Raw genomic sequence first — 27,202 nt, 5'->3', positions numbered from 1 at the left:
GTTTACTAAACTTACCGTGAAGCTAAAGCTTGTCATTTTATAAGACTTTTTTTTTATAAAAGAAACTCGCGTCATATGCAATTTATGAGAGATTATTGAACATAGTTATGTTTGTCAACGTTTACTCTTGTATTGCTTCAGTGTTGATAATTTCCGATTGCACAAAAAGGCAGCATCTCTGAATCAACACAGTCTATGGAATCAGCGTGGAGGGTTGAGCCCTCTGCTGTCCATTATGATAGAGGTACACGTACAACAGAGCTAACCAAATCATTATGTATATCTGGAACATCAATTTATTTATAAAACAATATTTTTCATTGCAGGGATTAATACTATACATTACCCAATCTATTGATTATATTACTCTACACTAAATGAACAACTTAACGTCATTATAATAGTGTGTTAAGCAGCTCTGCAGTCAATAACAGTCTAACTACATTCAGACATTAGTTAAAATACAAATAAGATGCAAACACTTTTTTTCATTCTTTCTTTTCTGTGGGCACTTTAATTCCATTTGGCATTACAAATATAAGCAAGACAATTAAAATTATTTAACAGGTACATATTTAACAGAAATGTGTAGAAAATGTATGATCCAATTTATTATCAGGAATGAAAACTGTGTGCTTGAAGACAAACAAGTTTGGACCAAGGCTCCCTAATGTGCATTTTTTTTTTTTTTTTAAACACAGCTCAACTATTGAGATACATTTGCATCAGTTTACGTTAAGATAGACTATTTTCTTTTGTTACGTTAGTAGTTCTACTGATTTTTCTACTTCAGGAAAGTTGTGAGAGCTCACAGAGAGGAGAGGCGTTGATGATAGTTCTGCTGTCTGGTGTTGTTCCACAAAAGAAAAGCATTGCAGCTCTTGATTTAAATTCTAGGATGGTTGCACAGTAATAGCATATAGCAGATTGTAAATTAAGAGGTTTCATTCACTTAACACCCAAACACACTTCGTACACTCACAGAAACACACATTGAAGATTGTACGTCAACTGTTAAATGGCTTTTGTTTGGTACATCCGCTGATCACCACAAACACACACACTCACTTTATGTGTTATTTGTAAAACCAATAAAGCAGAAGTTATCAGCATACTTTAATAAACACCTGTAGGTTACTTTTTAGTGACTACATATAACATCCAATAGTTGTTTTTTTAACACATACAGGTAGATGTATTATTGAAATAGTGCGTTGATTTAAAGTTTCTTATGCTGTTATTTCTTATCAGCCAGAAATAGATTTTTATAGTGGGCACTAGCTTTTCTAGTGTATACAAGTGTAAACAGCATGCACAGAGATGCGTAATCATGCCTTATGTTACCCTGCTACCTACAGTGTTTTTATTTCAAAGTGAACAGGCATAATGTTAAAAGCTGCACTTACTGGAACTACAAATTGATTTCCTTTATCATTGATGTGATTAAGTTACTTCTTTACTTTAATGTCGTCTCTCATGTAACAGTGTCATACTCATAATTTAATGAATAAGTGCAACAGTCTGATTTTCCATCTTTACACCCATCCCACAACACATCTAAAGTCAAACAATATGTACAATTGTTGATTCTTAGAAACTTCTTAAGAGTCTCCTCAAAGCACCAATCGGCATGAGCTGTCTGTGAAAGTCAGAGATCCTCTTGTTTTATTTAAACCATAAATACTTCTCTCTTGTTTGTCCAGTGTCAGAGGTGATGCCTTGGAAAAACCTGGAGAACAGTCAGAAAGATGGCACAACAACAAGGAAGAAACAGGTGAGTGGATGAGTGCAAATCTGCCGGTCGCCACAACACTAACAAGTCCATGTGAGTAAATATATACACTGTACACTGAGCAAGATGGGCTACTGCAGGTAGCGGTAAACTTTGAAGCAGTGGTTGCCAGAATCTGCGACCACAACATGTCCGTCAGAGGTGAGAGCCAGTCCCTGCGGGCCGTACAGCGGGTCCGCTGAGGTGTTGATGTAGGACAGAAATGAACCACTGCCATCAAACACCTGAAGGAGAGGGTGAAACAAAAGAAGTGTTATGTTTATATTTGTGAAAACCGGGAGATGCTTCATCTCCCACATCCGACCATGTCTGCTAGTGAGTTTAGCATAGGTCATATATCCACTGTCCTATCGCTCCAATAAAGGCACAGAGGCCCAAAAATGAATGGTTTCTTTTCTTTTTTTTCACTGTCAAAAGGGCATTGTTTTATTATGTCACCCTGACTGAAATTAAATGTATTATGTTAAAAACATTCTGCCACAAAGACACACTGAAATCCAGACTATAAAACCAGCAGGTGGAAGGGTCAGCCATGTCTTTTTTATTATTTGAGACCTGTCGTCACTGACCTGTATCCTGCTGTTGCCCCAGTCTGCCACTATGATGTTTCCATTGACATCCACGGCCACTCCTGTGGGAGCGTTGAACTGCCCGTTACCCTCACCGTTAGAACCAAACTTCAGCAGGAATTCCCCTTCTGTGTTAAACACCTGAGGTGTTAAAAACAAAGAGAAGATAACTTGAGTTACAACAAACAAACAAAATAATAAACAAAAATGTGAAGTATTACATCAACCTGAACAAGGTTTAGTTAATTAAAAGCTGCTCATCAGAGACTTGGAGGCATGCATGCAAAGATCTGAACTTGCCAGTTAGTTTAGACTCTGTGCACCTGTAACACACTTCCATTACTTCTTTACTGCACTTACTTTGACTGAGTGGTTGTGGAAATCTGTCACTATGATTTCATTGTTGTTGTTGACAGCAGCAAAGTGAGGACCTGAATTAAAAAAAAGTGGCAACAAAGACTCTTGTTAACATCATGGAGGATGATTTTAAAGTACATGATGATACTAATACAAAGGCTATACACAGAAAAAAACAACGTGACTGAACCAGAATATTCATGCGCAACGTATGATGCTATACAACATGCTGTTTGTAGGGACAGAGCAGCTCATGTTTTATGGATTCAACATTTAATTCATGGAGAATTAAATGAGCATCAAATGCCCTAAATGGTTCTTGTCTCTTATTGTTAAGGTTTTGAAGGACTTCAGGATCCTGGTTTGGCATTTGTCTTCATTCCACATGCAGGTGTGATCGGGTTGTAGAGAGAGAAGACGATAGGGGGCAGTGCACATATTACCATTGAGTGTACCTGCAAACTGCCTGTCGCCGTTGCCACGGTTACCAAATTTGGTGACCAGCTTGCCGTTGAGCTGAAAGATGAAGACGCAACAGGCCTTGTTGTCTACCACAATGACATGTCCGTTTTTGTCCACTGACACACCTTTAGGACCCATCAGCTTCCCCGAGCCGATCTTGTTCTAAAGGGAAATATGATGACACATTTTATCACTGCACTGACATTTAACCATCAACTACATCTTAAAACGGTTTTATTCATAAAGTAATAACAGAGTAACTTAATAAGTAAAAAGTAATTTACAATTTACTTTGAAAGAATACAATGTTGGTCCGGGGTAGTATACTATATAGTTGTATTTATAGAAGCAGCCTAAATCTCCTGACTCACCTTAAACTTGCCTTCACTTGAGAAGATGCTGACCCATTTGTTATCATAGTCAGCAATGATGATGTCACCGTTTGGGTGGACAGCCACACCCGTTGGCCGCTGCAGTTGACCCGGAGTTCTGCCTCGGATTCCGAACCGGCTTTTGAACAGACCATCATTTGAGAAAATCTATAGCACAAAAAAAAACAAAAAAAACATCCACGTATGAAAGATGGTGTTTGTGTGATCTCAAGAAGTTCCACTCAACAAAACAAACACACAACTGAAAGAGACGGTGAAGTGCCGAGGCAGCATTGTTCGAGGTCACTGAGCTGTTCAGATATAGTGCTTCACCAATGACTTATTAAACAGGTCAATAACTTCTGCTGTTTCTGGCTGCTGAGAGCACAGGAAGTAGTTGGGTTTTTTTTACCTGGACACACTGGTTGTTACTGTCTGCGATCAGAACCTTTCCCAAAGATGAGGCAGCCACTCCCTGCAGGTTTGTGAACTCTCCTTTGTTTCTTCCTTTTGTCCCTGGAAAATATACGCATATTAGTAGACAGATGATGCACAAGTTCTTTTTAAAAAAAAAAATCTTTTTCAAACCAATGTCACCTAAGCAGATGTACAACTCTGACTTTATACGGTAAAACAATATTACATTTAAATCTGAGACTGTGTCATATATCTGATTAAATATTTTATAACATTTGGCTGGTATAAAACAAACAAACAACAGCTACAGGTGTGATATGAAACACTCCTTGAATAAATCAAGGTTTTCCTACCGATCCTGAATATGAGGTCATCCTCAATGGGGTTCTCTTTCCTCCTCCCGCTGCTGTACATACTGGCCGGCCTCTTTATGGCTTTCTGCTTGATGTGACCACTTCCTGGAGACTTCAACCTCTTCTTCATGCCATCTGAAGTTGGGGACACATCTATAGACTTGGTGGCCTTCATCTTAAAGGGGCTTCCTTTGATATGTTGGTCATATAACCGCAGAGATAAATGAAAAGTTCCCTCTTTAGGTGCTGTGAACAGAAACTCATAAGTGCCATTCTTGTTGTCCAGGATCTCTCCTTCACCTTTGCTCCCATCAGGTGAAGAGATTTCAGCCCTGATGACTGCGTTTCCCATCTTGCACAGCTCTCTGTCTTTGTCCTTAGTGGTTATGGTGATGGAAGTGGGTACTCCCACCACACAATGCCGCAGCCCTTCACCTGTAGCTATAGTCTCAGAGGCCACAGCGTTCGTTGTCACAATAGTGCCCAGGTTGTGGATGGACTTTTTGAGTCCCTCCGTCTCCACGATGAAGTCCAGCTGGTCGTTCTCTCCAGGCCGCAGAGGAAGCTCCTGGCTAGCGAGCTCCACGAGACGCTCACTCATCTGTTTCTTTACCAGCAGCACCTCGGCCTCGGTGCCGTGGCTCAGCGCCTGCTCCGTGAAGTTACAGCTGCTGTTGATGCCGTCCTGACCCTGCAGCAGGCTGTCCAGCTGGGCCTGGAGCACCTACAAAAACCAACACCAGGGGGCAGCAGAGTTATTCTGTTGTTCGGTTTCCCATGCTTTAAGCTTGAAATAATAGATTGTAAATTAAAGTGTGTGTGTGTGTGTGTGTGTGTGTGTGTGTGTGTGTGTGTATGTTTAGCCCCCAACAGTATTACTATGATCATGTGAGTTTAAAAGCCCAGGTTGGGAACATCTCAGAGATGTTGTTCTTCCACAAGTGTGTGTTAGAAAAATAACATTTATTAAGGTGAATACATCAATATATATAAGGTGAAAAAAAATAAAAATTACCGTATATATATATATATATATATATATATATATATATATATATATATATATATATATATATGTATGTATAAAAAAGGCAAAAAAAAAAAAATACAAAAAATATTTAACAGCATGCACATTCAAATGGTTAAGTACTGGGTGCTGGACTAAAGGGCAAAAGGAAGACTTATTCTACACACTCGAAGCTGCTCTAAATTGATTATAATGAAATATATCACCACATGTGATGTTCAAGGCGCTGTCTGATAAAGGCCCCAGGCTTGACACGTCATGTGGTGATTTATGTCATTAAATAATAATAATAGGCAAACAATGGGGAAAGTCCTCACTCACAGCTTCCTTGAAGTTATTAACAGTCACTGATATAACGCTTGTCTAAATAAAGAGATATGTGGGGATTTTGGCAGGTCAGAAAAACACTTATTTTACCTTAAACATTTTTTAAATGTTTTATTATAATTGGACCTCTGCCCTTAAGTCTATATGTAAACATCTACAAAAACTTCAGCTCCCTCTTGTCCATAAATGTGACTTCAACTAAGACCGTAAGTTTATTTGACCAGCAGTCTGATAAAGACTACTTCATATGTGTATGAGAACAGGTGCTGCTGTTGTTTCTCTCAGAGGGACTGATAGAATGCACAAGCCTTCAATTTCCTTTCTACATTACTCTATTTAAAATATTCACATAAAAATCAATCTGTGTATAGTAATGTCATTGATGAATGACATGACCTCTTGAAATATCTCTAAGAGATTCATGCTTTATTCATCATTCATATAAATGATAACAGTAGAAAGTCTTACAGAGAGCTAATAATAAGCTAACAATAGTCCTATTTAGATCATGACATCTGTACGGATACTTTAACTTAAGGGCTATGAAGAAGTTCTTTGTTGCTAATGTACTTCACTATTTCATCTTGGTAAAAGAATCCAGACAGACTCACCCCAATCTCGCTATCACACTCTTCTTCTATAACAGCAAGAGTAGCCATTTAGCCATTAATGTCAAACTGGAGTCAAGTAAGTCCTCAAACCGACTTTCACTTATTTTCTGTACTTATTCACACCCTAAATTCTGAAAACTAAGATACGGTGCTGAGAAACTGTAAAAGTAGAGCTCTAACTCCGGAGTAAATAGAGGATTGAGTGTTTGCTGCATGAAGAAGAGTAAAGCTGTGTTGTGCTCCCTCACTGCACATGACACACCCAAATCATCCTAACTGTATATGTAAGGCACTGGCTCCATCTAGCTTCAAGCAACAACACAGCGAAGCTAACCCCCCCCCCCCTTCAGTGTTTTCATGGCACACCAGCCACTCAATTGTTAATCATTAGTGACGCAGCACCCTGAGGGGGAAGAACATCACTCTAAACCAGACTTTATGATTGGCTGTCCAGCTGTCCCCCCCCCCCCCCCCCCCCCCCCCCCCCCCGTTAATCGCTTATCAGACCATCTGAGTCCTCTGACACATAGATCAGCAAAAACAGCCTGATGAGTGGCCTGTGACTGCTAAACATTTTCTACATTTCTGAGTTTGTTATGGGTTCCGTAACAGTGTTGTTTAATTTCTTAATACTCCAAAAACATTTTCACTTTTATACCTAGAACTATGCTGGGGTCCACTCAAACCTCTAAGTAGACAACTCATAACAACACATTATATTTCAATTTCCTAAACAGAACTTGTGAATTTGGGCCGACTGCATTGTCAGTCAAGTTAACAAATTGTTAGCGAAAAAATCCTCAATTGAAAAAAATAAATAAATAATGTTTTAATGAAAAAGGCTTGTCATGGTCCCCTTTCAGTACCTTAGAAATCCACTAGGGGGCAATGGAAAATGCCAGAATAACTGCTTTAATAGAACAATAAAAGTTTCTTGATAATACAGCACAAATTTAAGTAGACAAATGTTACAAAGTGCTTTAACCAAAATAAAAACTCAGCAAACTACTTTCAAGGAAAAAGAAGCTAATGTAGTGATAAAAACATGGAATCCAAATGAAGCATTTTTACAGAGTTCATCTGTAGTGTGGTCCTAATTCTTCAGAGTATGTGAAAAAGAAAAGCTGGACCTAAGAGAACCAACCCCCAAAAAGCAACTGCTTATAAACATTATAAACTTTATTTGTGGTTTGGAGAAAATTAGTTTAACTCTGCAACTTTAAAAGGAGAGGAGAGATAAATGTCACAATCCTAAATAATCTTTAACATTTTTTCCTGCATGTCTGAAAGTCTCTGTGTGCATTGTGTGTGTGCCTCCAATTTATTCAGGATTACCTCTGCAGAGTAAATCAGATTATTTATTTTACCTTCTGCTTGAGGCCATAGTTGACTTCCAGCTCCATGAGTAAAACACTCTTTCGCACATTCAGAGTCTTCTGCAGCTCATCAAACGTTGTGTGGATTCCATCCTCAATGGAGCTCTTTTGATTGGTCAGCTGCTGCAGGATCTCTGACAGCATCTGCAACGCTGAGTCGATCTCTGGCAACCTAAGAGCAAGAGAGGAAAAATAAGACATGAGCAGAACATTTGTATGTCGGGAGTACATGCTCAAATGATAGTACACACATTAAATAGGGTTGTGTTTCCTATTAAGGCTGCTACTAAGGACTAATATTCACAAAGATTGAAGTGCTGTTGTACCTCTTCTTCACAGCATCGAGCTGGTCCTGTAATGAGGCCTTGTGTTGTTCCACTACGTCTTTCAGAGGCACAGTTGGGTGTTCTCCATGTTCTCCGCTTGTACACTCCTGACACATGGCCGTCTCACAGGGCGGACAGTAAAACTCCATGACCTGAGCAGAAGGTAAGACCTAAAGATTAGACTCAAATATAGGATAAGGGTTCAATCTTACAGCCACATTTGGATCAATTTTGTGTGGACTGAAATACCTACTGGATAATAACTGATGGATTGCAGCACAGAGAACTACAGCACAGATATATTCCCAATTAAATGAAACACTCAGTCACTGGGTTTCCTTAATGCCACGAGCACATTAACTTTTGGTTTAGACTTTGGTTTATGGATTGCTATGTGATTTGGTACACATTCAGCTAGCTAGGTGAAGACTCCTACTGTATACAATTCAAATCAATTCTGTTAAACTTAAAAATGTTTTTTGTCAAAGAATATGAAATGCATTTTAAAAGCCAAAATTATGTTTTTACAGTATTTGAATTAGGAGGTAAGACATGGAAAAACAGAAGTTACTCCCATTGTAAAACAAAAATAAAATCAACAGCGATAGATAGCATACGATACATACAAATGTACTTTTGAATGCCTTTGTCTGTATACTATGTCTCTTTTGCTGTGGAAGGAACTAATGTATTGTGGAGCTAGCCCTCCCCCCAATTTTCCTATTTTAATGTCCCAATCTTCCTTTTTTTGTTGATAAAAGTATAAATATCTTTAGAAACAATAAAATTATAGCAAACTATCACATCACAATCAAAAGTGTCTACCAATTTGTCCAGTTTGTTATTAATCATGCTTGAAGTAATGATTATAAACGATTATCACTGCATTGCTTGTTTAACTAAATAAATGATAATGTTTAACATGCTGAAAATCCCAAATGTATACATGTATGAAATGGGAAAACAGTTGGATGTTTAAAGTTGGTGGTGTATGGGTGAAATGTTTATGTAAATCACCAACTATCATACACTTTAATTCTAACCTCTATATTTATAAGACACATTTTTTAAAGTCATATTAGCTGAGCATCTTTAGGAAAAAATAGGTGTCAAAAATAGTTATGTGTATTTGTGTGAGTACGAGGAGGAGTTCAAATGTAAGGGCAGAAATAGCGTCTTCGTCTCTTACGTTGCCTCCATGGTTGGGGCACGACAGCAGTTGTCCTGCAGCCACAGTTGTGATGTTGCTGAGAGCGGCGGCCTCCTGGCTGCAGCTGTCCGGAGCCCGCTGCAGCACGTCCATCAGGTTGGTGATGAAGAAGTTATTCTGTAACGCCGCCACACCTTTCTCCGGCAGGATGGAGGTCTGGCGGCACACGGGGCAGGACAGTGTGAGGCTGTGGGCGGGGATGTAATTCTGAAGGCACCTGGAGGAGGAGAGCAGCAGGAACACTGAGTGAAGTAAACACAGAGAGTGGGAGCAGCCTGTAATTAGATGGATCACAGAGAGTCTGCAAGGAGACGTAGGTGGTGTGGAAGAAGGAACAGGAAAGACAGAGGACTGGGTTATCTGTAAGCAGACAGATTAACAGCAGTTATGACTGTGAGATTTTTCTTTAACCGGGGAGTTTCTTGACATAAAAAATAAAATGAAGCTTCACAAATCTATTACAGAGTTAAAAAAACAGACTAAATAATATGTATGGATGCATGTCTACTTCTGTATTTAAGAGAGAAATGACTGTAAAAAAAAAAAATGTCAAAACAGCTTCATTGTTCAGTGTATCTGAATAATGAACCTCCAGAAGCAACCAGAGCGAGGGGACAGACAGGCACAGTCCACGCGTTCTCTTTGTGTCAGGAACAAAGGTGGACTGTCAGAAAGGATGACACCAACATACAATACTCACACTGATTACAAGATCCAGATATTGCTATTCCTCGATCTCACTGGGAAACGTTACACAATGCATTTACTTGAGTACTATGGAGGGTTCAGCTGGGCTGCATGGACTTTACATGGGTGTTTTCCATTTTTGGAAACCAAGGAAAAGAGGGAAAGAAACAAGTGGCTTCAGCTCGACTGATACGACAGTTATCAGGTTTTATTTGTTCACACACTTTCTGTCCTTACAAAACAACTTAAGGCCTCCATGTTGGGACATTTTGAACGTCTGTGTCTCATTAACAGAAGGATCAAGTGTTCCATTACAGACTTAGAGAATTGTTCGAGTTGTTCCGAGTCTTAAGCCACAAAAATGCAGGAATAACCCTCTGAACATCCCAATATAAGAACAATGTTGTAAGTCAACTCACCTCTCACAGAAGGTGTGTAGGCAGGGCAGGACTTTGGGGTTCTCGTAGCGGTCCAGACATATGCTGCAGATCAGGAACTGCTTGTCGATCTGACGGACCACTGGGCTGGGAATAGTTGAGCCTTCACTGGCCATCCTAAAACTCTGACATACGAGTCCCTCTTCCTCTTACCCTGCACCCTGCAGAGGGAAACAGAGGGAGGACGAGATGAGTCAGGTCATGGCAAAAAAAACAAAAACCCACACGGTGTATGATCAAACACACAGCAGAGAACCACAGAGGGGAGAGGGGATCTGTGGTCTGTAAAGATCAAAGGTCACAGCAAAATGTCTTTCCCTGTCTTTATCCTCTTATTGAGAGAGGAAACACAAAAACTGACAAGAAAAGAAGCTCCTGTTGCTTTTGTCTGAAAACACTAAAAACAAGGTCTCAAGTTAAGAAACACCCTCACTGAGAGTAGGCCAAAATTATTTAAAATACTGCTTGATATTTTGCTTTTGGTAATAAAAAAAACCTAAACATAAATATAATAATGTGTACTTTCATTTATTGAACACACCTAAAGACCTGACCACATACAAGCATTGAGAGGTTGTGAAGATGTTGAAACTGATGTCATTGCTTCAACAAATCAAATTCAACAGCAGATGTTTGCAAAAGTGACATTTGAATCTGAAAACACTAAAAGTTAAGTCAAGTAACAACCACACTCGACCAAAGTGCTGTACAACATGACAACACAATACCAACTAACATAAGATAGATGACAATGATGATGAAAATGGACATACATCTAAATAAGAGCATATAGTCAACAAGCTCAACTGGAATTAAAAGCCAGAGGTTTTTTCAAACTTTCAGAGGTTTGCCCACGCCCAGAAGTTAAATAGTTATATTATATAAATTGTCAGATTAATAAATTACTTTTTTCAATACGGATTAAGGATTACACATTCAGCCCTGATGGTTTCCAACAGGTTCATACAGTCCACGACCAAAGAGGTACGCTACCTTTTAAAATGTGTTCACATGATTAATCTTGAATGGTTTGACTCGTATGATCCAACAGGTTTATCAGCACAGCACAGACTTGAGCAAATGGATTTATCGCTGCCAGATGTGAATGATCCTCATACAATACATCCTGTCAGTTGGGTTCTCTTTATGATACAAAATCAGGAGTAAACGTCCAATTTCCCACAGATATGCTAAGTTGAATTTTCAGAATCAGTTTTGGGAGATAAAATCGGTGCATTATAAGTGTTTAAAAGCATAAAGAGACACAACCATTCATCACAATTACAGTAAAGAGAAAGGACTAAAACATTTTATTGCCTCCTTCAGGCTCTTTACCCCTGCAGGTTTTGAACCACAGCAGAAGCAGAACACTTGCAGCAGCTCAGCTGCATGTTTCCCTCAAAGAGCACTCTAACTAATAAATATTTCATAATATAGTGAAAGCAGGGCACACTATGTTCAGCTCTCAGCAGCAAGAGGCAGAATAAACTATCTAACATACACAGCGTCTTCATACCTGAGCATAAGTCTTCCTTCCTGTCCAGTTTTATACGAGACATTTTCTCACAGCGTCCTCATGTCCGACTCCTCTGTAACGCTATCTGGCAGCTAACTTAGACACAAAAAGTGTGTCAGTGCTTTTATTGTCTCCTCACATTGGAGCTCAGCACAGAAGCAGTCCACCTCTGCTGCTGAGCGGAAACCCTGCGGGACTGGGATTCTTTCTACAGTGCACTCATGCACTACAGTTGTACGAATGCACCTTGCCTGCCTAATCTTCCCCTTCTTAATATCTTTCTTTCTCTCAAATATATCTCCTCCTCCTCTGTTGTCCTGCTATGAAAGCAGAACAAGTAAACACAACATGCAGGGATGTTAGGAGCCTTAAAACTGCTGACTGAAGGTGTCAAGAGATAATTCAAGGCTTGCATGTGATTTTTTATTTACTTGCAGTTGCCAAATAGTTTAGCTTTAAGAGAGCTTGTCTTGTAAAGGAAACTGAAGCAAAAAGTACTACCGCAGCAAAATAATGATTTAAAAAGAAAAACCCTTAAGTGTAGACATTTTAGTCATCATTTGACCAGCCTTTAAGCTTAAACCAGCTTTAGAAGCAATCTACATTCAAATGATAAAGAATGTAAACACTGTATGCAAGCACAGACACACACTAACTAATGCTCAAGTCTTAAACTGTATGTTAATGACTTACCGGCTCCTCAGAGAAGATTAAGCAAATGATCAGAGAGCTTCAAACATGTCACTGATTATGAATCCATGCAGACAGAAACAAAAGGACAACAGAAGCAGCCCCGCGCTGACGGTGCACAAGGTCGCAGCAGCCTCACACAAAAAAAAACAAAAAACCCTCAGCTCTTACATAATCAGACCCACACAAGCTGAGCGGAATAATTCCAGCTGGATTGAGCCGTCTACTCCTATGCACACAGCGGAGTACACACATGATGAGGGGAAATGTTGTTGAAGGAAATCAGATGAGATGCGAGGAAGTTTTCATTTGTTTTCTTCATGCAGTGACCATCAAAAAAAAAAAAAAAGTTTCAAGGATGAAGAAATGTAGGCTAAAGAACTGCAGAGCTGATTTAAAAGGGCTGATGACATTATTTTTAGGATAGACTTACGGTGCTGCATCTGGAGGCGGATCAACAGGCGTCATCCACTCATGAACACACATTGAAACACTGGCTCCATGTGAGCGTAGTAGGAAGGGTTTCCCCCCCCCCCCCCCCCTAAACCTGCCGTAAGGTCATATCAGTCCAGAAACGAGATGATGCTTCCCTGCAGGTTTAAGCCAGCAGTCAAACAGCCGACGACAGGATGTGTGTGTGTGAACGACACACTGCTCCTCTGAGTGTTTCTGGGTGTGTTCACACACGTGAGCCGAGCTGAGGAGGGGCGATTTGTCCAGATTGTATTTCAGTTTTTACATCATCTCTTCCCCTCCCTCCCTCGTTCTCCTTTACTCTCCCTCATCACTTCCTCTCCTCCAATCACTCCCGTTCTTGGCTCAGTCTGTCTCATCCATTCATCCTCCAACCCCCCCCCCCCCTCCGCCCCTCCGCCCCTCCCCCCCCCCCCCTCTCTCTCTCTCCCTCCCTCTCTCTCTCTCTCTCCCTCCCTCCCTCCCTAAATAAATGCTGGCTCACTGCAGTGCAGCAAGCGTGTGCAGCATCAGGAGTATGTGACTGGCTGAGGGCTGATGATCTAACAAATGAGAGGAGAAAAAAAAAAGGAAAAAAAAAAGGGGGACAGCACTTATGGGTCCCATCCAGGCCAAAGTGGTCGAAGCTAAAGGGATTTTTCTGAGCACAAATTTGTGTGCGTGTGTGGGTGTGTGCATGCTGCTGACTCACTGTGCAGCGAGAGACTCATTAAAAACAAGGGAGTAAGGGAAGGTCAAAGGCAAAACAAGACACAAGAAAATATGAAGATGAAGAGAGCTCTGAGGATGAGGTTTGAGGGGAAAAGTATAACAAAAAGAGGTGCTCAGATAATCTTTTAAGTGCGTGAAAACATTACTTCACTAACACATGCATGCTCTGGTCATCATGTTACAGTGATGTAATGACATATGAGTCTGTCAACTGTAAATAAAGTATTAACCTGTAATTCCTTCATATTCTCTCAAAATAACCCTGAAAAAAAGCTTACTTAATTCTTTGTGAAAAGACAGAAAAAAACGATAGAGGTAACAGAGGGGTAATGGTGCGTCATTTTACTGCACTGCACCTCTGAGTGCTTATACCAACTCTATAACACTGCATTTACAAGAACAGATCTCCCCAATCTGAACCAGCAATAAAACTCCAGTGTGTGATCATCAAAGACTGTATACAACATGTTTGTAGCCTCAGTAAGGTCATCATCATGATCATGATGAACATGTTGACTATACGTAACTTCCTCCATGTACAGAGTTAGGAAACACAAATTCAATCAGAGGAATTAAATGAAAGCAAAAACTTCAATGCAAATATCTGCTTAAATTGTACTTATTGTGTGCACAATGTCCACAGTTTGAAAGATAAAACAGAATGTATTATAGGATCATAAAAGACGACTAAGTCTTTGAACACTTGAATGATGATAAACTTTGAAGTTGGCTAAAGATCAGAGTCAGACTAGTCTACGAGAAGAAATGCAATAAAGTACAGATCGACACCCGGGGACATGTCGACAGGGTTCAGGGGAGAGAAAGGTGGGCTAAGCATCCAGCATGTGTCCATGATTGGGAAGGTGATAACATATGCATAGTTAACCAGAGGGGTTTGTTTTGATCTGTAGTATCTGTGGCTTGATTTAATTCACATCAAATCAAATAAATAATTCCATGAACCATTGTGCTTGAAGCCATTTTTACAACAGACCTAGTTTTGGGTCAAGTACTAGCTGATGCTACCCTATCAGAGTGACTTTTTCCTGTAGGGGTTCTAGTGTTCAGCAACAGCTTCAGCTCTTAGCCGGACTCACTCAGTCGAATGAACGTTAGATTGAGACAGCGTTTCTAGTAAAGCCCACTGCAGTAACCAATGGGTGATGTCACTCGGGCTTCGTCCATTATTCTTTACAGTCTACGGCCTTAAGTCTGCTGGTGATAAATACAGTAAGGGGGATTTCCACTCTTTTTTTTCAGGTGGTCCTTCATCCATATCTGGGCAAAAATAAGTAAATAAGTAAATTTAAAGGACTTCTAAATCTTGAAATTGTTGGCACACATTGATTTTGGGACACATTTGAAAAGATTTATCGAGTTAATTGGGAAGTCGTTAGGGGCTTGATCATGATCTTATGTTTGCATATGCAGATGTTGCTGTTATACATCTACCAGCATGAAACAAATGAACAAATACAGCTTGCTTAAATTATTTTCTGCTATTTCATTTGATAAATTACACGAGTTGATCTAAACAGAGCTTTCCTGAACATTTCTTTATTCCTGGCAGCTCGGAGGCTGATCTCATCTCAGCTGCTGCCAAACTCAGAGAGCTGTGAGTCAGTCAGAGAGAGTGAGACCCAGAGAGAGAGGAACTGATCACATTCTGGAGGAAAGATGAAAACATGATGGCAGAACATTCTTCAGTGCAGATGTTTAACATCAAACAGATGAGACTGACAATATTGTGATAGCAGTGTTATGCTTGTAATGTACCCTTCATAACAAAAAAAAAACAATGTTCCACAGTAACAATGCTGGTTTTACATTCCACGATGCCGCCTACAATTTGAATAATGCAAATCTTGTTCATATAATGGCATCCTAACAACCATCAACTTCTACGACAAACAACATACTACTACGTCTTGTGAAAAGAAAGACATGCAATCTGAATGTAAAGTCTCCAACGTGCCATTAGAAGCCCAAAAATGTAGTTATTTATAGGTGCTCATAAAATGTTATATTGAAGAGGCTCTTTGAACATGTCACTTTACCTCTTTATATTGCTTCACTATTCACACCCATACCAACACCCCTGATGCATTAGGACACGTCAACTGCTACTGTATGGACAAGATGTTATTTTTAAACCAGTTAATTTCCCACTCTCCAGAATCAAGTTAACAGTTTTTGAATAGATCTTTAGCTGTATCTTAGGTTCTGGTTCCTGCAGTTGGAAGTAGATGTATTTAAGTACAACACTGGCCTCAGCTATGTTTCCACCATCTCTCTATTTCAAAACACACAAAAAGCCATGTAAAACTGCACAGTAATAACACAGATTTGAAAAAAAGTTAACACCCAGGGTGAACCATGAAGCACAAAGAATGGACACCTTCCCTCAAGTTAAGCAAAAAAAATCCAGAGCCCCCTTACTGATTGGCTGCAGTATAGCACATAATCAATTATTTGATGATGTAAAAATGTATATAATGCCATGATTGACAGCTCTCTCCGATTAGCAGAGTAGAGAAGAAAGGGTAAGAGGAAACTTAACACAGACTAACATGAGTCATTGAACTTCCACAAATGTGAGCTGCATGACATAAAACTACTGCCTGTCATGGTGGTAGTTTGGCTTCACCTTCATACAACACGAGGGGGTTGAGCTAAGCTGTCCATCTCTCAGTCTACGGGGTGAACACAGGTGGACTTGTACAGTGGGAACCCTCTTTGTCAGAGACACAAGTGTATATTCAGAGATGGAGAGGTTTTGTTTTGATATCCCAATACAGTGTAAATGCTGTTTAACTTTACAATATTTCATGTTTGATAATGTTTTATGAAGTAACACTCTTGTCAGGCGGAGAGTCCAAGAGTCCAGTCACATGCTTTGCCCTGCTTGGCTAACATGCTTTTATCAGCTGACAGTGAAGGCACAGGATAACCTGTTCTGACTTTTAAATATATGTTTTAATCCACTAACCAGGGTTGTTTATACTTTTCTCATTAATGAAATGTGGATATATTTTCTTAAATGTTAAAAGAAGGAGTTATATTTCAGATTGAATAGCCTGTGTGATTTCAGATGAGGCTCATAGATTTGTGATTTGTTAGCTTCACCAAAACATGGTTAGAAGACTGATGCACTAAACCTAACTTAACTTTAAACTAGAAGCCCGAGGGGGCCGTCTCTGTTTGATATATTTCATTTGTACAAACAACAATCCAAGATTTGGAGGGAAAGCATTTTAATACAGAGCTAAGATTAGCTAATTTAACATGGATTTAATGTATACTGAGTCTGATGGAAAGTTCAGCATTTTGTTCACAAACAAAATAGTTTAAAAAATGTTTGGGGACTTTTAAAGTGATGTTGTGAAAGCTTTTGAGAAAGGTAAATCATAAACAAGATTCAAAAACCACAAACAGGAATCTTTTGATTTGCACTGGATAAAAAGTCAGTTAATCTCCATTGTCTCTTAGATCCACCGCATGGGACCCACAAATGTCTGAGATAAACATTGCATTCTCTTTCTGTACCGTCACTCCCAATTTCAAATCTTCTTTTGCTAAGCTAGGGTAATTGCAGCCTTGCCCTAGTTCTGTAAGACCAATATTACCTTTCAGTCAGACAAAAGTTCCCATATGTGCATTACACTGAAAATCCCCATAATCAACCGAAAACAAACTATGCCCTCTGTGATTACATTCATGAGTACAAAAGCAGCAAAATATATAAAATCCTCATTATAATTATAGTGATAGTTTCAGATTACTGTTGCAGTTTGTACTTAAAGTCATTTTGTTTAAATATATTCAACTCCAAAACCAAATCATCGTTTTTTCGGTTCATGGTAATCACAACTCTTCATCGGGTGCTAATTAAGCTACTTCTCTACACCTCTATGTCGTACTGTACTATTGATGGAGGGCTCTCCAGTTCTCTGTTTTAGTAGAATCAGGGGCTTTTACGTGCCTTGAATCATAGATAAGGAGACATGAGCCACACCCCACATCAACCCTTCCATCTTGATAAAGTCAGGACAACCAGCAGCATCTCTTATAAACCAATAACAGGTTTATACATCCGCTGTAGCAGTTTTCACGAGGACTCTTTGAGGGGTTTTATGTGGTACAAATAAATACATGTTGTTCTAAACGAGAGCCCGATAATCATCCTGTTGTTTTCCCATCACAAAGGTTTGTTTGGTTACATTTAAATGTTACAGAGAAAAAGGTCGTACTGTGAGCAGATAAGTAAACCCATGTCAATGTGTCACCCTGTTATATATATATAACTGCCAACCGTGCACTCTGGTGCCACAAGATAAGACCAAGCTCAGCCTGGTCTGAGCGCATGTATGCTAAATCGGCCCCAAATTAAAGCCTACAGATGTGCTAACGTTGGGCCTTTAGAAACCGTCCATGCTGCACATCTGTCAACCAGAATTAAGAGAAGATTAGCATTGTGGTCTCCTGTCCAGTTACAAAGCAACATGGGATATTAAAATGGCACTTAAGGTTCACATTATATGTTTGATATCCATTTACAGATTGCAGAATTGTGTTTTTGTGACTTAATATTTTCTGAAATATATTAAAAACCAATTACATACAGTTCAATGGATATTTATGTAGAAGATAAACATTTTTTGCCATTTCAAATGGGACTATACACTATTTTGGACCCAAATTGACACCTAAGCACTAAGATCAAAAACGGAAAGGTATACACTTTAATGTTGTTTCAGAGATGGAGAGAGACCTTCAAAGTCCATTTTTACTTCAACATTGCAGAATATAAAAGGTTTGGTAGCATAGTGGTTGCTAACAAACAACAGAGACCTCTCTAACTAGCTCTCTTCTCCCCTCAGATTCATTTGTGCCAATTTAGTGTTGGATTTAAGTTGACCCTGTTGCACACACAGGTATGTAGTGAAACACAAAGAAAAGCAGATTGACTTTAAAATGGTAAATTAAAGCCAATAGTGTTTTTAATTTTTGTCAATTCATTTGAACTCATATAGTTATCATTGCACTGAACAATGCACATCACATTTTTTTCATTCCATGCAGGTCTACTCTGTCAGGGAGAAAAGAATCACATTTCCCAGCAGAGATTAGAGTGAGAAGATAATTTGATATTATTTGTTTGTTTGGCAGTCATTAAAGAGGATCCGGTTTTAGGGTATCAGTCTGTCTCTTTGCTTTTTTACCATCACATCCTAAGAGTGGCTCTGACGCCAATTGGTTCTCTTCTCATTACAGAAAAAGTCAGTGTTGGGAGTCTTTGTGCATCACCTTATCTTAATACCTCAACATTTTCAATGTTGTTGCAAGATTTCTTAATTCATCACATCAGCAGCTGATACATAGACTACTTTTGTGTTGTTTATTCTCTGTGGAGTCGAGCCGTCCTTAATAACAGACATAAAAACACTTAAATATGTACACAAACACAAACATACATAAAGTAGGTTGGTTCTTTTAAACCAAATTGAGTCTAAAGAAAGACAGTGCTGCATGTTTGGACAGACACTGCAACAATCTTTGAGTCATATCATTAACCGAGTTTTTATAAAGATACACAATACAAACATGGACGTATCTTTATCTTTACACAGATGAGCTGAAGTCACTGAGCATGACAGACAGGAAGGAGGAAATGAAAGGAATACAGAGTACAGTTCATTAAACTGCAGCACTGAAAGCACCTTGAAGAACTTCTGTTGAGAGTAAACAAAATGAACCACTCAATATTGAAATGGAACTGGAACATGTATTGCTATTGTTGGCTCACAAAACTTCCAGGTTAATATCCTGGATTTACAGAAGCATCGTTTCATAACGATCTTTCCTGGTCCAGAAGCCAAACAACACAAACAGACCCACAACCACTTTAATTATGTCATATTCTGCACGGGTACTTTCCTAAGCATTATTCGTGCATTGGTTCTTCCATTTAAACTTCAAACTTTTGTTTTTTTCTTCTTCCAAGTAATTTTCCATCATTTACCCACTATTTCCATTACTCCTCTGCTTTTTTAAAATCCCAAACATCCCAACTTACTTCAAATCCATGTCTGTTGTTTTCTTGTCTCTTTGCTCTTTGGTAAAAACAAACGCTGCCCCCCGTCACCTAATCCTTTACATCTCTGATATTTACAGTGTTTTGTGCAGCAGGCAGAGAGGAGAGCACATATCTGAGGCCGGAGCTGTTACAATAATCCAAACAGACTGACAGGGAGGCTCTGGGTGAGCACAGACAGGGGAGGAGGCACGGGCCTGTCTGTGGTGTAAAGGGAAATGCAAGGGCCAATCAGAGGGTCAATAAAGGCAAGAGGAGGCGGGGTTAAAAGCTTCTGCGGCTGCTCTTTAACCTCAGAGAGGGCAAGAGTCCCAGGGGCACGATGGGGGAAACTGATAAGGAGTGGCAGAGTACAGGGCGTCTGATGGAGACTGAAAGAAAGGGGAAACCAAATAATCCAATCGGAGCAAAATTATTTCACAATTTCAGGCCCTGGTGTAACAGCATGGCACCGTATCTCTCTGTATTGTGTGTGTGTGTGTGTGTGTGTGTGTGTGTGTGTGTGTGTGTGTGTGTGTGTGTGTGTTAAATAAATACCTTAAAGAAAAAGGTTACTCTGATTCAATGTCAACAAAGTTATCTCCATTTCTAAGAAAGGCCCAAAGAGTATTTCAGGCCCATTTTTCTCTTTAGCAAGCTGGAATGACATCATCCTTAAGAGACATTTACTGACATTTTTTAAGGCATCCTGCCCAATATGATTGAAATATGACATAATGATGTAAAACTAACATATTGTTTTCATTGCAGTTTCCTGGACTCCATTATGTAAGACAACAGCTTGCCAGAGTCACAGCAAAAGATACAAGATGTTTCCAGAATATGTTCACAAAAAGCAACAATAAGAAGTATTTATAACAGTGCAGTCAGACACAGGAACATGATGTTTAACAGGGTGAAAGTTAAGTTAAACCCGCATGTTGCTATCTTTCCTGCTTGCACCCGGGGGGACGCAGTGCACTGAGGTGACGCTGGTAAACAAGACGACAGAGATGATGCAACAATTCGAAAGAGCTCTTTGACTTTTTGTTATTTATAATACAAAACAAGTCGATTCAACCCTTCTTTAGGAGGAAAAAAAGAAAATCAGGTATTGATACCAGAATAATACTTTCTTTGAAGTCCCTCGCTCTTTCCACCAATGGTCCATCACAAATAACCTGTTTTTGAATTTCTCTGCAAGCAATGTAGTAGTATTTATAATTGATTCGATCCATTCAGTACTGATGTCGTATGACCCGCCCTAAAGTCCTTAACAAACTGAACCACCCCACTGAAGCCCTTTCATTGGTCAAAAAAATCTTTACCTTTTTAAAAACACAGCACAACATAAGCCTGTCAGCTGCAGATAACTCCCGACATTCTCCATACATGGTCCAAAACAGTCGAGATCTTTGAGCAAATGAAATTGGCAAAACAAGGCTCAAAGTTCGTTCTTCGATTTTCTCATTCACTTTTGCGTTATATCTCAAAGTGGTTTCATATGAGGACTACAGAGACTTATTTCTGTTCTTTATCATTCTATAAGTCTTTGAGGGGCAGATATCTGTATTTTTATTGAGATAGCTGCTATTTTAAGACATCTTTGCTGCCACAAACACAAAAAAAGCATAGATTGAATGCATTTAGGCTGTATTTACTAAAATGTGAAATAGGCATCTTTATTTATTTTGTGACCTTGAGTTAAACTGTCCAATTTAATGATATTAAAATGGACATCCTGTTCCGATACAAAACAGACAAAAGCCCCCTGTCATCGTGATCCAAACAGTTCTTTATTAAACCTTGGAAGAGATATTTTTGTTTGTGTTTCTCAGTAACATGAAAGTCTGTCTATTTAGGCTTTACACACGATCAGATATAAACACAATATACTACAAACAGGAACATGTGCACAGAATAAAGCACAGATATGCATGCCCCTTAGTTTCCTTATTTCTTGAAAGCTTTAATCTTGTTGGAAGGCCACAAACTATGTTTGTTGTAATTATCTTAATGCGTCTGTTTTCCATCTCTACATCATCTTCCACTTCAGTGGGTTACTGAGAGCTCTGTGTAGACACAAACTCAATATTTTCTCCATATCATAAATGTCAATTATGTAAGTAAAACATACCAGATGTAAGATTTAAATCGACAGCTGTGCATTTGAAGCTCAAACAATATACTAAAAGTAGAACTAAATGACATCATTATCTTAGAGCATGTAAATGTGTATGAACCAGTGGTGAAACAACGAGAGAAGACCGTGTTAGTAAAATGGAAAAATATAAATCTTTCAAGTTCCAAATTGGGACACAGCTTTTGAGAAAACTATGAAATGACCCAGGCGGAGTGCAAGTGTGAAAGTCTGTTTCAGAAGATTATAACTACAGTAAGTCCATGGTAAATAACAGCTTGCTACAGTATGTAGAAAATAAAACTTAGTGAGTCAAAAAAGTTTCATAAAAGTAGCAGACTGCAGGGATTAAGAAGATTTTAGAAGAGGTTATTTTGACTATTGCTTCTCTCGTTCCCTCGGGCAAAGAAAACACAAAGTTGCTTTATGTAAATGCCAAAAAACAGGATTGCAAAAGAAAACATCTGAAATGCAAAAGGTGAAACAGAATAAATTAATGAAAAGGAAGCAAAGAAAGGGCATAAAGACAGCAACTCTAATCTGCAATGTTTAATTTATATTCCACTTTTAATTTATTTTTTTTAACTCACCATTGCTTTCAGATTACAACACAATGCTGAAATGAGTCAGCAAAATGAGAATGTTTACTGGACCACTGTACAAACTTTAATTCGGTGCAATTCTTTTTATTGAAACCATACATTGGAATGTTTTTGATTAATGATAACAGCAAGATGGTGAGGAGGTATATTAAAGATGCACTACTGATCGTGTTTATGTGTCATGTGATCATGAGGGGAGGGAGGGTCATGTATGCTTTTTTAGCGCAATGTTGATCATCCCCTGCTGGCTGGAAAGTGACATTCACCTTATGGTACAAACCATCACATTTGACTCTACTTTCAAAACTGTAAAAGGAATCGTAAAGTTGGATTTTAAAGTGTTTTTATCAGGGAATAAATAATAAGTCATTAAACTAGTACTGTATGTGGCTCAAGAGAAACTTAATTTTTAACATTAAAAGGGCACTAAAGCATTTGAGATCTCCATGGAGTCATATCCACCCACAGCATGTTTTCACTTACTAATCAGCCTCTCACGACTCCACGTACCGACTGTACTGTACTGACAGCCTCCTGACAGCATCCTGGCTCCTTTCAGTATTTATTCTCACTTTATGTAATTCCCAGCATATCTCAAAAGCAGACATTGAGAAAGGAAATGAAATCACCTGTGTTCAGTCCCTTTAATATCAAGTGGAAACATTAAGCATTCACTGCAGTATCTTATCAAATATGATGATTGTTCTATTCCATTTAATAATTATTGCACATGTAATGCAATGCTTTTGATGGCCCCTTTTCATAGCAACAGAAGGAGGAATACATTAACATTTTAAAACCCTAAAGTCTGTGTGTTATGTACTCAGGTGGAGCCAAAAGATTCTAAAGCTTAGAATAAAGAACAGTGGGTTGGTGCTGGCCGGGCTGTGCACAGCAGTCAACATTCATCAGCCAATCTGTGTTTTAAAAATAATCTAACCTATCACAATGATGAGGTGAAGAGTTGTTGGTTTGGGGTTTAGTAAGCTACATGTTTTAGCTAATTTTCAAGGGAGCTTGCAGCTTCAGTGTACTGCAGGAACTCACTTGCCGAGACATGTACGTTATACAGTTTTCATGTCTTCGTATGTATAAAATAACCATTACAAACTTGTCCTATGACCAAATATTGATGACTCAACATTTAACAACTAAAAATCAGTTGCAGCTGTGATGTCATCACCATGTGGCTCTTCAGGGCTGAAAGTGGACCTCATGATTAAAGAGTCGAAGTCTGCAGTTCCTTCACTGGAGAAAGTAGAGTGAGTCATGAAGCCCATATGAACTTAATCTCACTTTCTCCACTTTGACCATGAGCTCTTCCTATTTAGAAGATGTACAGAGTCCATCAATACAAACTGAAGGTTTTAAAGACTAATTCGTGCCCAGCTCAAACACAATCCTAAATACAGCTGTGAGATTGTGTCATGGTATTCATGTCTATTCTAACAACCTCCATTATCCCTGACTCATCCTATCCCCCATATTGTACAAGACTTCATTAGCAAAATTAAAATAAGAAAAACTGACAAAATATATAAGGAGAGGAAGATAAACCTTTAGATCATGCACTGATTCTTTCACACTAATTCATGTACTAAACAACAAAATACACTGAATTAAACTGAAATTATACTGTATAAGTTGGAATAAATGGTCAGCTCAGGAGATCAATGTCTCATACTTTGTCGTTTTATGAATCAAGCTGATATGTCTCACAGATTGTAGCTGATGGGTCCAGTAAACTTTAACACACAGCAACTTCTTCAAATCCCTTTCACTCAGACACACAGAGCTACTACTCACATCAAGAGTCACTAAGCTGGCTCACGTCCAATCCTGATCAATTAGCTTTAACCGGCCAGACGTAGCTGCAGAGCCTCAGCAGAGCTCACAGCACAGAGCTCATTGATCCTTGGTGGTTAAAGAGTCACAGGGCAGCAGGTCAGCCTGAGCTGCAGAGCGTCAGTCACTGTTCTCCCTGAAGACAAACATCGATAAAAACAACAGCGGACAATCGTAATGGAAAGAGATGCTCTATATCTGGGACAAACAAATGCTCATGTTCACCAGACTACCCATCATTAACAACAGAGACTGACTTTCAGAAGACACAGAACAGTATACTTTAACTTGTGGTGTCGCAGATAAGTCTGGTCCTCCTTTTGACAGATGTTTAGCTCATCTGGCCGAGATCAAACCAATTAAAACCCTTAACCTAGTATATGAACTGGTTTAGTGGTTTTATTAGTTCATTATAAGTGGGTTGGATGGATGTAACATACTCTTGATACTTATTACTGGTCTGTCAGACCGAACGTCATTTGTTGAACTACATGCCACATAATTTCCATGTCAGATCTAATTTCTGCTTTGGCATAACTTTCGGTCCTTTGAGTTGAAAAGAAGCTATTGACTAGTTTATGTTTCAAACCACCTTCTGTCAGCGCCTCAAATACAAGTGTAGGCCTATAACTCAGTGTATATATGAAATGGATTTACAGTACTAAAGCAACTATTCAGCCTTTATGTGAGACATGTAGGCAATATGACAAGTCAGCCAACCATGACAGGCAGGGTAAGTGTACATTCAACACTACTTCAGTGCAATGAGCCATCTTAATGGCTGTCGTGTTTTTCATTATTAGCATGACTGTAGTGCTGCAGCACTGTGTACCTCAGATGCAGCACCGTGTACTGCAGAGGGGATGCAGCTTTTACTGATCGATCACGAATTTCTGTTCCCTTAATTACTCCCGACTTTCAAAGAAATCCCTGAGTTTAAATACCGTCGCTTTAGAGACACTACTGATGAGACATCAGAGGAGGAGAAACACGCGTGCATATATTTTCAGCTGATGCGTTCAGAAAGTTTAACACGTTTGCTTTTGCTCATTTAGAAAAATGAGCTTATTCTGCTCCACTCATAACTCTGCTAGAATAAGCTGAACTTTAAATCAGCTCTATCTGCAACACAAGTTCTCTGAAGTTATGGTACAGAGTCCACAAAGCGATGTCGATGCTTGGCTGTATCATAACTTCTTGTGCAATCTGAGCCTAAGTGTGTCATAAAGTCCAGACCCACAAAAAAATCATCACAGAAAATCTTTTTGTTTTTTTCACTTCCTGTAAGAAATACTGTGTTATATTTCATGTTAAGTTTTCATACAGATTTCATACTATTGATTGTAATTATTTTTGGGAAAATACGCTATGTACAATATTAGTTATCACTGAAATCCATGCTGTTATTTGGTATTGATCCCCAGCCCATTTTTTAACTTTGCGACATCAATGACATCATTATGGTCGTCCAGCAAGACCGTGAGAAGTGCCCAGCAGCAAATGCTCTTTAACAACTTTTGACAAAAGCTACAGAAACGGTTGACAACAAAATCTGATTACATGATGAACTAAATGAAGAACACAAACTGAACCCGTCTTTGTTAGGCATGCAGCTTTACTGTTACAGATTCAGGGAAAAGCAAGTAACACCTGGGATGTTGTGGATTATGGTGTGTTTTATTACTAATCCTCGCCTGTTTATCCTGCCTTGTAGATCCATTCATCTTCTGTATTCTTCTTTGATGTACTAATGTTGCTGAGATGAATTTTGTGACCCTTGCCTACACCGGAGCACTCTTGTTTTTCTACTTTTTCTAAATAGGTTTTAATCAGATCAAATAATAGGAGCAAACAAAACACATGTAAATAATAACACATTGTCCATGCCAACAGCTCATGCAGCTGCAATGCACCTCGTCAACAACTGATCAACACAAACTAAACAAACAGACAATATTGATAACCAATCAATAGTTTGAAGCTTTGTCCAGCCAGACAAGCATCCAACCAACTCTTTACTTATTACCAAGTTCATCTACAAATAATACAACTGTCAACTACCAATACATATTGTATCTTTAGAACTAGATTTGCAGGTAAGCCTGTCACCAAACCTCCCAAGTTAACAGATAAACTATTTCATATTGGCACTGAACTCAGCACGTGCATCAAGAGGAAAAGATGTTCATTCAAGTTTTTAAAGATTGAAGATTCTGAAACACACACTCATAAGCCTGGTGCATGTCATACTGCAGGTTTGTCCTGCTGCTAAAACGGGACACCGTAGTCCATGTTCATAAATTCACATGCACATATGCACACATGCATATTTAATGTTCATGCAGAAATAAAATCAAGCATTTTAACACTTCTTTAAAATAATGTAGCCTAATGACACCACACTCTTTCATTGAAACACGTTTGACACAACATGGATATATCTCTTCTGTGTTAGCGACAGAAAAACATTAAGTTCAGAAATCACTCACTTCAATGTTATCTTATCTGCCGGTGTGTCCGCTTTAATGACGCACGAGGATGTAACTCTACCGGACTTTCTCCTCCTGTCTGTCTGCTGTGTGTGTGTTTCTCTCCTCCTCGCGCGCACCGTCCGGTCTAAGGCTCCGCGTGAACTGACTCCAGCTGCACCGAGCAGAGCGCGTGCACTCACTCCCAGCTCATTTATTAAAGTAGCCTATCCGCCGACAGACCGCCACCGGATGCAGTCAGCGATGATCGTGCCCGGAAACAAACTTCATCAATATTACATTCAAGTGTAAAAATAGCCTCAGTATCTATCCATGCATTATTTCTGCTGTTGTGCCCCAA

General features: G+C 39.1%; 1 protein-coding gene across 5 annotated transcripts; it reads right to left on the bottom strand.

Annotated features, from left to right (window-relative positions):
• Positions 1–273: 273 nt before the first annotated feature.
• Positions 274–27,036, bottom strand: trim2a (tripartite motif containing 2a). 5 transcript variants are annotated; one of them, XM_079337109.1, is made up of 12 exons: positions 26,863–27,036; positions 10,305–10,483; positions 9,178–9,415; positions 7,989–8,140; positions 7,654–7,834; positions 4,322–5,045; positions 3,964–4,067; positions 3,552–3,719; positions 3,162–3,342; positions 2,722–2,792; positions 2,362–2,502; positions 274–2,016 (listed from the first exon to the last, which is right to left on the bottom strand). In XM_079337109.1, the coding sequence occupies exons 2-12, from the start codon at positions 10,436–10,438 to the stop codon at positions 1,864–1,866; spliced, it is 2,247 nt and encodes a 748-aa protein (XP_079193235.1). In that variant the 5' UTR covers positions 10,439–10,483; positions 26,863–27,036; the 3' UTR covers positions 274–1,863. The 5 variants fall into 5 exon arrangements, with proteins under 5 accessions (XP_079193235.1, XP_079193239.1, XP_079193237.1 ...); XM_079337113.1 differs by having other exon boundaries at positions 3,174–3,342; positions 26,863–27,035; XM_079337111.1 differs by lacking the exon at positions 26,863–27,036 and adding an exon at positions 19,790–19,963.
• Positions 27,037–27,202: the final 166 nt, after the last annotated feature.

Source organism: Symphodus melops (assembly GCF_947650265.1).
Source record: "Symphodus melops genome assembly, chromosome: 2".
In the NCBI taxonomy this organism is placed as follows: domain Eukaryota; kingdom Metazoa; phylum Chordata; class Actinopteri; order Labriformes; family Labridae; genus Symphodus; species Symphodus melops.
Note: the sequence above shows the minus strand (reverse complement) of the source record. Positions and strands in the feature narration are given on the sequence as shown.